Below are 13895 nucleotides of genomic sequence, written 5' to 3' on the forward strand. Positions count from 1 at the left end.
CTATAGAAACACCTTTTCTTGAGGCAGAACAGTCTCTTACCCCGTGACTCTCACATGTAATTTGTTGCCAAATTAAAAAAAAAAAAAATCAGCTCAAACAATAGATGAGTTTAATGAGAATCTAAGTCCATCTGAGGAAGTGTAGAGCAGTTTTAGTTGCTGTAATAATTTAAAACCGTATATACTACACCTGCAATTTCCTATTTCTGTTACTTCAAATAATTTCTGAAGCTAACCAGGGCAGCAACGCTTTTATAAAGAACAGGTTAGATAACATTTGTTGCAAATTATTCACTAAATCAAATGTATTTACTTGGAGGGGGGCGGGGGGAAAGCACTGTCTTTTGGAGCAGGAACTGTTGGTCCAGGAGCTGTGTGCTCAAAAACTCATCTGTGTCTGTTTTTCTAAGTGTAGTGATTGGTGTATTAAGAGAACTGCTTTTCCTTAACAGACCTTGCCTTGGTTGTACCAGCCCATCACAAATGTTCATAGTACGGGAATATCTTGATTCACTGACTAGTAGGTCTGAACGTCAAACTGTTCAGTTCAGCAGTTAGCAAATGTTCAAGGGTGTGTGAGGTTGGTTTCTTTCCCCTTCAGACAACAACAGCATGCCGGGAAGGCTCGCAGGAGCCAGCTGATGCTGCCTCTCAGCTCTGTAGCTGTGCCTGCTCTGCGTGCGTGAGAGGCTCCCAGCTCTGCTGGAGTCCTACTGAATTCCTGGAGCCCCGCATGGATGTTTATGCAAACATGCTTCAGCTTCTGCTTCGTGACCATGCTCTGTGTCATTCAAAATACGACTGCATGTTGTCTTTCCTTCCTGAGCTGTTGCTCCAAGGATTGGTACAATGCCAGAAACAGCTATTTTGGGGGGCCAGGCGATGGATGAGGTCAAGAAGTTTCAGCCTGTATATTCCTAGGGACTGGAGAAGCCTCTCTACTTACTTGTTGAAGTATTTTTATAGGCTGGAGTGTGATGTCAGGACTGTCACTTAAATCATTATACACGTCATACCCTTCTGCCATCCCTCTGCAAGTACATTTTCTGTGATGACAAACACAGAACCCTATAGATTTAGGAGATTCAGCAGGATATTCATTCCAGCTCTGAGGACAAGGTTATGCACTGTAAACGCAGAAATGTAGAGGCAGCATAAAGTGTGTAACTCTGATAGACATTTTCACTCAGGCTTTTCATATTCTATGAAAGCAACTGTACTGAATGAAGCTATACATGAGCTGAATCCACATCAGAAACATACATACTCTCAGTATAAACCCAGAGACTAAGATTTTTGTATTCTTGTTTTTCTACTGAACTTCCAATCCTCCCCAGTTTGCTGCAATGCCTTACTGAATGTACAGATCATTCTCTACAAGCAGGGTTTTCTTGCCATTATTGTTATTATTATTATGGATGTACACCCTGGATGTGTTTGCATTTTAAGTGAAGAGCACACACAAAATCAAATGATCCCATTTGGATATGGGTACCAGCAAGAGGGCAGATAATACTGGAGATACTTATGTGCAACTTCCCTGTTGTACAGTCTCCCAGGGTTGTTTTATTCTGTTGTGGTGCTCAAAGACATCTGTCATTTTCTCACGCTGATTTGTTGGATTGCCCAGGTCATATAGTTTCTAATAGTGTGTTTTGCAAGCAAACATATTTGGTACACTCTCCAAGATACATTCCTCATTTTGAGGTTTGGGGTTTTTTTCTCCAATCACCCTTTAACCTTTATAACTCCCATATAACGTTATCATTTCGTGTGTGTTTGAAAATACCCAGTAGAAGAATATAGCTCCACCAGAGCACACAGTTCTTTCTAACTGTGGCTCAAAATACAAGCTTCAACCATCCAACAGGGTGTCAGAGCCTTCAGGCATGCGAGCTGTGGAGTTGTGTGCATCCAGCTGCCCCGATACAGAGATGCCACACCGCCTCGCAGCAGCTGTGGACCCGAAGGGCCTTGGTTGTCAGCCCTCAGCTCAACCCCCCGGCTGCAGGCTGGCAGAGGGTTGTGTCTCTTGTGAAGAGGAGAAAAGTGAGGTGTTTGTGAAGCAAAGCCTCCACGGAAGGAAGGGAGAGCAGCCAACATGTCACGGGTGCCTGGTCAGAGATACACCAAAGGCACACTCCTCTGACAGAAGATAACCAGCGTTGCAGCACCGTCGCTCCAAACCCCGCCGCTGTAGGAGGGATTTCTGAGAAAGCAGCAGGCACACAGCAGGGGCTGCCGGCCTTGGGCTCCTGGCCGGCCGGCCGGCCGGCCGCCTGAGGGAGGCGGGAGCGGCGGCACTCGGCCCGCCGGCAACCCGAGGCGCGGCCAGGCAGAAGGTCCCGCCCTACCCCGCTGAAGTACACCCCGGCCGGAGCGGTGCGGCGCTCCCGGGGCGGGGCGGGGCGGAGCGGAGCGGGGGCGGGCCGCGGCTCTGCCGCCGAGCCCCGCAGCGGGGCAGGGCGCTGCTGCCGGCGGAGCTGAGCCTCCTCCCCTTCTGCTACGAGAGGCGTCCGGGCTGCCACATCGGCACCGCCGCTCCGAGAAGGCGCTTCGCGGAGCGGGAGCTCAGCGCGCCGGGAGATGGAACCCCGCTGCCGCGGTTGCTGGTGCCACCGCCGCTGCCGCCCCCCCGGACTTGCGCTCCGCCAGGGCCACCGCTGCCACTGCCCGGACGGAGAGCGCGGCGCCGCCGCCTAACGCCGCAGCCCCGGCGGTGCGGCTGAGGGGGGAGAAAGCGCGGAGGCCGGGGCGGCCCCTCCGCCCGCCGGGCCCGCGCGGCGGCGGCGGCGAAGCGCGGCCCCCTCCTGCCCGCCCTCCCCGCTGCCGCTTCCCCGCCCCCGCCCGGCCCTCGGCTGGGCTCCGCCGCTGGGAGCCGGGCCATGGCGGGGCGATGAGGGAGCGGCCGCCCCTGCCCGTAGGCTGCGTGGGGAGGCGGGGAGCGACGGGGCTGGGCGGCTCGGGAGCGCTAGAGCCGGGCGGCGGGGCAGGGTGATGTTGGGCGCGGGGGCCGCGGCGCTACAGCTCCTCTCCCGGGCCGTGAAGCAGGCGGCGGCACAGGGGGCCCGGCAGGACCTGGGCCGCTGGCTGTCCCGAGCCGCCGGGACGGCGGCAGGAGGCGGTGGCGGCGGGGATACCGTCGGCTTCGTCCCGGCGGAGGCGGCAGGAGCCGGCGGGCTGCTTCTGGGGCCGTACGCGGAGCAGGGCGGGCTGCCGCCGGCGGAGCTGCTGCTCTGCCAGCTGCCCGAGGCGGGCGGCGGCGGGCCCGGACTGTCCGAGGCCCGGGGCTGGCGCTGCTCCTGCTGCCTCTTGGGCACCTGCTGGTGCAAGAGCTGCCTCAGCGTGTGCGTGCTGGCAGCCCTCTGCTTCGCCTCGCTGGCCCTGGTGCGCCAGTACCTGCGGGACCTGCTGCTCTGGGCAGAGAGCCTGGACAGCCTGGCCGGTGTGCTGCTCTTCACCGTGGGCTTCATCGTCGTGTCCTTCCCCTGCAGCTGGGGCTACATCCTGCTCAACGTGGCCGCTGGCTACCTCTACGGCTTCGTGCTGGGCATGGGGCTGATGGTGCTCGGCGTCCTCATCGGCACCTTCGTTGCCCACGTGGCCTGCAAGCGGCTGTTGGCCCGCTGGGCACGGACCAGGATCCAGGGCAGCGAGACGCTCAGTGCCGTCGTCCGCGTCGTGGAGGGCGGCAGCGGCCTCAAGGTGGTGGCTCTGGCGCGGCTGACGCCGATCCCCTTCGGGCTGCAGAACGCTGTCTTCGCGGTGAGTCCCAGCCTGGGCTGTGTGCCGCAGCCCCATGGCTACAGCCAAGGAAGGAGCTCTGACTAGAATAATGGCTTGTAGCATAGCGACCCATGACACGGGTGGAGGTTGCCGCCTTTTCTTTCTGTTAAGAATAGTACAAGCAACCCCCTGCCCATTGCTGCTAGTGGCTCTTCTGTGCTTGCGGAGGGATGCCAGGCAGGTTCTCCAAGTGTCATAGTGGCATTACATTAGAGTTCCTTTCTGGCCTTCAAGACTATGTTCTGGTATTAGAAGCACCGAGGAGCTCTGTGGCAAAGTCTGAAGAACTCGATGGTTTTAAAGTGCTTCTGTTTTTAAAGTGATCAGTGTGGGAGGAAAAGTATTTTTAAGCAGTCTTGCCAGCTCTCCCTCAACTACTTCATACAAATAGCCGTGTTGGAAAGAAAGGAGCAGATAGATTAAAATGCTCACTCAGTTTGGTTCATGTTTGTAGCATACATCTAGCAAATCCGCAGCATTAAGTCCATGCACACAAGAGAGGTTTGTGGGCAGAGCATTCAGATGTACGCTCAGAGCTGAAAAGGGGCTTGGTATACCTGAGTGCTACTGACAGTTAATTTAAACTTGAATTTGGAAAAGAGCTGGACTTGCTTGTCTTTCTACGCTTAGGTGAAGATTGGTACATTCTTTAAGATAATTATTTAAAACTTTCAGTGTTACTTTTCTCTTTGGTCATCTTAAGGAAATCGAGGAACATAGGGGGTTCTGCTTTTGAGTACCAACGTGCTGATGACAGTTTGAGACCCTTAGCTCTTCCCAAGTGCTTCATCTGAAGGGTCTGGTTTTGTCTGTGTATTATGCTTCATTTGTGTATGCTAACTCTGTGAAATTAAAACAAAGCAAACCACACCTAAATATTTTAGAAGTTTAACAGTAACGCCTATGTTCTTTATGTGTGTCCCAATAAACAAGTGTTTTGATCTCCCACTTCCTTAGTGCAGGCTTTCTGTCCCCCACCAGCAGTTTTGATCCTGTATGCGTCTGAAGCGCGTGCTTAATTTTCACAGAATCATCTGGTTGAAACGAGTCATTGAATTTGGTCACTGAATACCAAATTTGTTGTTTAAGAAAAAAAATAATCCATATGATTTTTAGGGGTTAGCACCCACATCAGATATCTAAAACTGCTATGTATATAACTGTGCTGGGGCATTGGTCTCAGGGAGTTGCAATCTCTGCCCATAAAAGCTGTAGGAACTTAGAATTTATTTTTAAGCAGATCCTTTAACCATTTTCTTGCTGTGAATAAGAAGAATCTCAGCTATTTTATTTACCTGTATTCCTTCAGGACTGAGGAAGCTTAGGCTCATGGTGCAGAGTCGCCCTGAGCCCAAGGACCCAGTGCAGCAGGTGAAACTTCTGCCTTAGCGTGACCCGCGAAAAGTAGGGAGAGCTGTTTGTGCTGCAGTTGTTCACAGCTTCTGGGTGTCACTTGAAATAGTCAGCAGATGTAGAGGAGTATTGGATCTCAAGAACTGACCAGAGAATTACCGAGTTAAAATGATTTCCTTCCTGGCATAACTGTTCTGTTGAAAACACAGTTCAGCAGAGTATTCAGGACGCTCCAATATTAAAATTATGCTGTAAATCAGTGTTCTGTGTTCTCTGAAGTACTGTAAGTGAAATAATTGTCTTTCCAAGTGGAAGGTTTCAATATTAAAATAATGATTAGGAAATGAGATGAAGCCAGATTTTGACAGTGCCACGTAACTTGGGTGTTCTCTGTTAAAATTAGTTTGGGTCGCATTTACTACCCTGGATTTTTACTTTGTGGCTTAGTCAAATAAAACACATTGTGTTCAGTTTTCGTTTAATGTGAGCTACTAGATTACTGAAAAATGGAAATGCTGCATGCAAACCTGGGAATTCAAGGCAGTTTGTCACTGCAAGTCATGTTTAAGCTATGCATAGAATACAGAATTCTACCTGCACAGACTGAACTGTAGTTTCTCTGAAATCTGACTTATTTGAAGACCTAAAGCTCTGCTTAGATTTAAAATGCAGGGGGAGTTGGGGTGTCATAACTATTTACCCATTCCCCATGCTAGCAACTTCAGCAACATATTTGATAAGGATTGCTCATAATAGTAGAGAAGAGTGAACATAAGAAGACCTGTGCATCTTTAATTTTCCAGCAGTCTGGTCTGGGTGTGTCTGTTTATCTATAAACCTGGGACACTGAGAACACTTGAATGAGAGGGAAGGGAGGAAGTGACACAGGTCCAGGACAAGGCATAACCTTGTTGTGAGCAGGGTCATCTGTAAGGATGGGATTAATGGCCTTCTGTAAGCACTTGTCCAGTGGCGTCTACCGTCTCCTGAGGGTTTTGAGGAGGTGGAATTGGAGAGGAGTGTACAGAAGGAAGCAAGAACTTCCTAGCATATGATTACTGATGGGATGATATTGTCTGAAACAGCAGCAGAAGAAAATTAACACTAATGTAGTTTCTCACTAGCCAGATGTCAACATCTTGCTTCTTGAGGTTGTTTGGCTGCTCTGTGGGAATGGAGCACCAGGGTGATGAGCGCAGTTACTTGCTTTCCTGGGAGACCTAGAAACTTCTTAACTGAAAGCATGTGTCTATCTCTCTTTGAGAGGGTTTTGCTTAATTGTCATTTAATTGTGATGCCAGGCTGGCCTGGGGCACTCAGGTGGCCACATAGCTCTTACCAAAGTGTTTGCCCACGCACAGCCCTCTCCCCTTGGCAGCTCTTGAGTGTTCTGAAGGCTGGTATGCAGGTTATCACCTCCTTCCCACTACTGCGTCCTTGGAGCTATATTTGTGCAAACTGATTATTGGTAGTGCCAGGTGTAGCTTAGATCAGAATTCATATTTATTCTCTCTCCTCTAGGAGGAGTATTGTTCGAGTATGCATCTCTGGTTCGAAAAAGGCACGCAGTGAAATAAGAGCTCAAGAAATGGTCCTTGCTTTGCTGGAACATGCAGGCTGCTTGCTCTGCTTGTTGGAAAGTTGCTAAGTTGTTTTTTTTTTTTATTTATTATTGTGGGTGTGGGTTTTTTGTTGTTGTACTTATTCTCTACCTGTTGTGGGGTTTTTTAGGAGAAAGTAAAGAGCATGAGAATTGTCTTGTGCTCTTGGTTGCTAAGCCTTCCTGATCTGAAACATGGGATTTTGTAACTTCAGGGGAGAGAGATCTGCTACAATCCCCAAAGTCACATGATCCCCCAGCAAAGTAGTGACAGAAGTGTTTGTTCTTTGACAGGGCTGAACCAAAGGTGTCAGCTGCAAAGAACACACAGAAGTTCCTTCAGTATGAGGGTGGTGGATCACTGGAACAGGCTGCTCAGATAGGTAGTGGAGGCCTCATCCCTGGAGATATTCAAGGTCAGGCTTGACAGGGCTCTGAGTGACCTGATCTAGTGAAGATGTCCCTGCTTACTGCAGGGGGGTTGGACTAGGTGGCCTTTAAAGGTCCCTTTCAACCTAACGCATACAGTGATTCTAAGTTCTACTGGACAAATACTGTCCAAGGCTTAGTGGAAGAACTTAGTGGAAGAATTTAGCAGAGTAGTTAGGTAGTTCTTAATTCATTTTAGTACATTGGTATGGCCTATAAGAATTGCATCCATACTTGCATTGGATGTCAATTTTTGTTGGCTTGAGCTTGAGAGTCTTGGTAGCTTCTGTTTGGCAGTTTGACCTTGCAGACCCCAGATTATCAGGTGTCTAGAACAGGTGAAGTTTCATAGAAAAACAGATGTGGAAGACTCGTAAGTTTTATTGACCCCTGAGGCATGCTGTCCAATTCCTGTGCTTTCTGGGGGAAGGGATACCACTGTAGGTCTAAACCTCGCAAACCAGGAGTTAAAAGGGTACCTCCAATCTTTTTTTTTCCTCTCTCCTTGGCTTCCATTTTAGAGAGAAGCACGATGCTGAGTCCAGCGTGTGCATTGTCAGCCTCTCCCCTTCATTTGGAAACAATCTCTTGTGGCCCAGGAGGTCCAGCTGCTTCAGATGTCCAGATGTGTTGCTCTGCAGCCAAAGTGTCCTTAATACATATACAGAAATGAAAGAGGTGCCCGGGAGTGTTAAAACAATCTTTGGGAAGTTTCCCAGCTCCATTAGATTTAATGACAGTGTCCTACTTAGCAAATCTTGCTTTAGCATTAGTATTTCAGAGACTTTTAATAGCAGTTCCCTCATTCCCTTGGCAATATGGCAAGTTTCGGTTGAGCGTTATTACATAGCCCAGATTACTGTAATCTTTAAAATAATAATAAAAAAAGTCTTTTCAAAGCATCAGTCAAATACGAAGTTCTGACATAATTGCATATTTCTTTTTCATTAGAAATCTAAATTAATCTTGCATAGAAAGGGAAATGTATTATTTGTGTTGCTTGTATATATTTCAGTCTGTGGGAAGTGTAATTTGTAGTGTGAAGTTTAGAATTGGTTTATTGGATCTTGTTCCAGTGAATTATTCTTGATCTTTATGCTTCGTTGCATTCTCTGTTGCCCTTCCTTCCTCCCAAAAACTTTCCACTGATGGTGCTCAGAGCCCTGAGAATTCAGTACTGTGACTTTCATAGTAGCCAGAGTTTATTTTAAGAATAACATGGTGAAGTGAGTAACTTTGCTGCTATTCTCTTGTCTTCGACATTGAAGACTATCAAGGTCAATAATTTCCATGTAGGCTCCCAGTGTTAGGGGCTGTTCTTAATTAGAACTTCTTTTATTACTTTGTGATCAACTGAATTGTCTGGAAAATTCCTTAGACTGCTTGTTTCAGAATCATCCTTTTCATACTCAATTTCAACCCATAGTCTTCTCCTGCTTTCATTTTTCTTGTGTAAATATCTTTTTCGGCCTCTTGGCTCTTGCTTTTAGTATTTCCCTGTGGCTGCTGATACTAATTTAGCTAGTACTCTGTACTTTGTTCCCATGTAAGCTGTCCACATACTGACTCAGAACAGAAGTTTCACAACAGAGAGAGGAAAATATCTTGAGGTATTACTAGTATTTTTTTCCGAGAAGCTAACAAAAAAATAAAAAAGCCATAACCATGTGTACTGTTTTGTTCATAAGTTAAAATATGTTATAAAATATCTTTGGTAGAAAACCTTAATGGCACCCATGTATGTCACTGATAGGTATAGATAGATATCACTGCTAGATACATCTGTCATAATGAATATTTAACTTCCCTTGCAGAGCATATTGTATCTGCTGCTCTATTTTACCTAGATCATATTTAAAACAGTGATGTTTTAAGCAGTTACCTCTTTTATTGGTTGCCATACATGTGAAAAATAAAGGAAGGTTTTGCTTTAGGCCTTCACACCTGATAAGGTTATTTGTTCAAGTGAAGAACTCTCAAATTGTAGGGCTCTGTTCACCATGAAGAAATTAAAAATCTTCCACGAACGGTGTAATTGCATCCTTGGTTAATGACTTCTGCACAGAGGTGTTGTGTAATGTGAGGTGGAATGAAATAATACTTAATAACTTAAAAAAGGCCTGGTGAAAAGTAGCAACATACTGTTTTATTATCTTAGATTCCCGCAGAGTGGAAAGTTTCAGTGAAGGAAACACTTCCCCCGATGCTTGTGGAAGTGTCAGTCTGGTTGTTCATATACCTAGATTGTGCTGGAGGTGTGCTTGGGTTCTTACACTTTCTTTTACTCAGATTACAGATTTGTCACTACCCAACTACCTGATGGCTTCTTCAGTTGGGCTGCTTCCTACGCAGCTTCTGAACTCGTACTTGGGCACTACCTTGCGTACCATGGAGGATGTGATTGCCGAACAAAGTGTTAGTGGCTATTTTATATTCAGTTTACAGGTGAGTTAAAATGATTGCTTTCATGGACCTTGGTAACAGTAATGTCAGTCTATTTTATGACTGCTTGGGTAAGCAATTACGCTTGGAAACCATCGTCGTCTTTGGTTTATTTCTATATCACTGTATTTCTTGTTCATCTCCCGTTCCAGTGGGATTGAAGATAGTTTTTCTTCTGGAGACAGTAGATAATTTTCTTCCTTGTAGCTTTGCCTCTTCAAGTCATTGAATCTTCTTTGCTTTGGGACCTGCATGCCCATAGGAAAGCATGAAAAGCAGAAAGATTCAGTATTGCGAGTTTGTTTTTGAGGTTGTACAGCCTGGAGTGTAAAAGGGGTGATCTGCAGAAGCTTTGGGGGAATGTGTTTTGCAGGGTTTAATTGCTGCTCTCTGTCAGCGTAACAGCTCTGTAGGCTGAAGCAGCCGACCCTTACAGACTGCATGCCAAGCAAGCATGGCGTGTGATACTGAAGAGTCACAGGTTTTAAGAGGTGTTTAATGTACAACTCTGGTACTGTCAGCAGATTGTGTAAAAATGAGCTGATGTTTCTTTTCCACAGACTAACTGACTGCTAGATACCTAGAGAAATGGATTTCCAGCTTATTGTTTTGATACTGTTTTCTCCTGTTAGAAGAGGTTAATTCTCTTGTATTTCATGTGAAATGAAGCAGAACTTAATGTTTTGTTTTTCTGCTACAGTTTTGTCAAGTTTTCTCTTGCCCTCTGTGGTAATCTGCTGAATTTCAGACTTTCAGACCAGCCATACACAGAAGCCCATGAGCTACCAGCTGCGAAGTAGCACGCTCAGGGTGTGTAGTAGATCCAGCACCTGTGCAGCGTTCACTGTTAGTACTGAACGTTCCCGATTTTGCCTAGGTATTAAGGACTGAAAGTGCTGTAGAAATACCATTTTGCTAATGCCTAAATCAGAATATCCTAATTTTGCAAGTGGGTAAATTCATAAGAAGTATATAGTACTTCTTACATGAGTTTAGCTGATGAAATAATTTGTCAGTAAATCTTGGGGGTAAGACCATTACAAGCATAGACGTCATGAGTATTTCAGAACCAGATTATACATATTAAAACCTCTTCTGACAGCATTGATACTTCAGGCTATGTCTGAGCAGCAGTTAACATGGTTTACAGAGTTCCAGTTGGTACTACAGTCATTTATCTTCCTTGGTTTTCGCAATCATAAAGCTGATGTTTAACAATGCTAAGATATAAAATCAAGGCTAGGACCATTTTAACCCTCCCATCCTGAAACTCTTATGTTTGTTAAATGAAACATATCTTTTATAGGCTTCATGGAACAGGTTTATGAGTATTAAAAACTTCTTTGTAAATGTGGGGCCTTGATAGATCAAAGAGAAAATAAATGGTTACTTGATTAGCTTTCATTTTAGTCGTGAAATGTTATTTCCAGGGTAGTAGTTTCCAGTGGTCTTTTCCCATATATTTTTTTCTTCCTACTAAAGTTTGGGGATTAGGTTTGTGGGTTTTTTTTTTTAAATGACATTGACTCTCCTTTGTAGATTATATAGTTTGTAATAGAACTGTCGCTCAGGTGAGCGCTAGCTGGAGGGTCTGAATGTTGGAATAGCAGTGCTCATGTCCTTGAGAGCAACCCGTGGGAGCTGACTGTATGTAAAGGGGAGACTGTTAGTGAAGGAGTTACTTACTGTTCTCCCACTTTCTCTCAGGCATCTGCCTGGTGCTTTGCCTCGATGGACATTGATGGACTTTGATTTAATAACTCTAAATATTTAATAGCTCTAAAAAATCCTTCATATTTCATGGTTGTCTATGTGTGTATATATATATTAAAAAAAATAACTCAGGGAACTAGGCTACTGGTAGTAATAAGTCTAAACCCAGTCAAATTTAAATTTTTGGGTAAGCTTTTAGAATAGGATTTTTCCTGTATATGCAGAACTTGGTGTCTGTAGTCTCTTTCTGGCTCTTACATTGGCCAGCTTTTGAAACGTGTAACTTGAATTAGTGAGGAATATCATTCTCACTACAACGATAGTCAGTCAGTGGAGCAGATTGCCCAGTGAGGTGGTAAAATCTCTATCCTTGGGAGCTTTCAAGATCTGATGGGACAAAAGTCCTGAGCAACCTGGTCTGTTCTTGCAGCCAGCCCTGCTCTGAGCAGCAGGTTGGGGTAGAGACTGCCAGGCTGCCTTCCAGCGGCAATTATCCTGTGACCATACTTGTCAGTCATCATGGCGATGATCTAGCATCTTTTGTGCCACGCTGATAGAAGTTTTAAGTGGTAAGTCTTTAATGTTAAAGAAAACATAGCCCTACCAATTAATAAAGAAGTTCAGATTTTGGACTCAAAACTTCACGTTCTGTTGTAAACAATAAAACCTTTTTGGTTTTCTGAAAGGAAGTTGCAGATTCCAGCTAGTCTTGTAAAACATTCTGAAAACAGGAACTCTCACTATGAGGCGTGGCTATGAGGCTGTGATTTCTATTTGAAGATTTATTTTTTTAAGGAGGATCTCAGCCGGAAAGTTCTGTTGATTTATTGAAACCAAAGGCAGCCGGTGGGGAATGCCGTGCGTGCTAATGTCACTGAGTAATTTCTAAGTAAAAAGTATCCAGGTTCATTCCTTATAATTTTTGTGGTGTAAGCTTGAAATTTCTTAGCAATAAAATTCAGAGCGAAAAACTGAACTAAAACCCCTAGTTTTGGACAGTATTTCCTCCTTAAAATAAATGAAAACCCCACACCTCCAACAGCCTGCCCCTTCCTGAGCCGTCCTCCAGAAACCAAGTTCTTTCCATACAGACTGCCCCAAGTTGCTGGGAAACACTGATTCAGCCCTCTTCAGTCCTGATACCCAAGTAGCAGTGATACTGCTGCTCTCTGCTGTCTTTCACTCTAGAGGGGCAAGGAAAAAGAGTTTTATTTCCTTTACTGTGTGTCTGCTATCTTGCAAGTTGCAGATGCCCAGTGCAGTTTCAACCTATTATTTAGTTGGCACATAGAAAACAACCCTTTTGACTTACAGAAAAAAACCCACATTTCTTTGTGTAAACATTTTTGTCAAGAGAGAAGGTGAAGGGATTGCTTTCTAGCAAGTATGTAGAAGTCAATGGAAAGGGGGAGAGAAGGAAAGAAACTACTTTTTCAATTCATATCAGTATTTAAGTTCAGCATAATGTCTGTGTTCTGATATGCTAGTTATGTTGTTAGTATCTGTAGGTTTAGAGACACTTGTTGGTTAAGTTCATCTGCTTTCTAATGGCTTACCTGTGAACCATTGAGTCAAAAGATGCCTTTATGCATCTTTGTGTTGATGACTTTTTGTTCAAAACAGTTGCTTTGTATTCATGCTTGGAGTTTATATAGCCTACAACACTCTTGTTTCGTTCACAGATTGTCATAAGCATAGGACTCATGTTTTATGTCGTCCACCGAGCTCAAGTAGAACTGAATGCAGCTATTGTAGCTTGTGAAATGGAAATGAAGACATCACATGTTAAGGACAGTCAACCAAGCATCAGTGGTTCAACTACATACTGCAACAAAAGGACAGTAGCGTTCTCTGGAGGAGGTGTCAATATTGTGTGATTTTTAAGTAAGGTTTTGTGAACCTAAGCTATTGCCTAGAAATATCTATGGACAATTCAACCAGTTTTTTACAAATCTACAAGTGGTTGCAGGTCTTACTGTGGCACAAACCAACCGACCAGCTCTTCAGTTGCACACGGGGCGACTTCTAGCAAGACAAGAGAGATGGTGAAGTAACTTAAGATGTAAACGTAAATTTGGCTGCACCTTTGGTCGTTTATTATACCTGTCACGGCCTGTAGTCTGCACTTTAGGGTTTTTTTTTTTTCCTTTGCTTCTATAAACTGAGAAATGCATCTATAAACTGAGAAAAGTAGAACAGAGGTAAATATTTTTCTGCTTAGCGTTATTTATAAGGCTGAATAATTATATGTAGTAGAATTTTATTACTGGTAAAGATGAATGAGAAAGTATGCGATTCAGTGTATGTTATTCTTGAATGTGCTTTCGCTTTGGAAATGCTTCTAGAACTTGGAGTGTATTATTTACGTAACGATGGGACCATTTGGCTTTTCCTTCATTTTTGGTTTAAAAAAAAAGGAAAAAAGAGAGCTCTATAAAAATTTTGGTTGAATGTATTTTTGTAAGTCATTAAAAATGTTGCAGAGCCATGCATATGTATTCACACAAGCTTAAATCCTACATTGTGGGACTGAAGTGCTCTTAAATAACATTTTAAGTTACACTGTGTAATA

The 13895-nt window shown here is 44.8% G+C and overlaps 1 protein-coding gene across 1 annotated transcript; it reads left to right on the top strand.

Annotated features, from left to right (window-relative positions):
- Nucleotides 1–2997: 2997 nt before the first annotated feature.
- TMEM64 (transmembrane protein 64) lies at nt 2998–13489 on the top strand (the record flags this gene model as incomplete). The annotated part of the gene is made up of 3 exons (XM_084260095.1): nt 2998–3765; nt 9458–9613; nt 13006–13489. 3 exons carry the CDS (start codon nt 2998–3000, stop codon nt 13198–13200), a joined length of 1119 nt encoding a protein of 372 aa, XP_084116221.1. The 3' UTR covers nt 13201–13489.
- Between the last annotated feature and the right edge of the window lie 406 nt (nt 13490–13895).

Source organism: Gallinula chloropus (genome assembly GCF_964237585.1).
Source record: "Gallinula chloropus genome assembly, chromosome: 2".
Taxonomy (NCBI): domain Eukaryota; kingdom Metazoa; phylum Chordata; class Aves; order Gruiformes; family Rallidae; genus Gallinula; species Gallinula chloropus.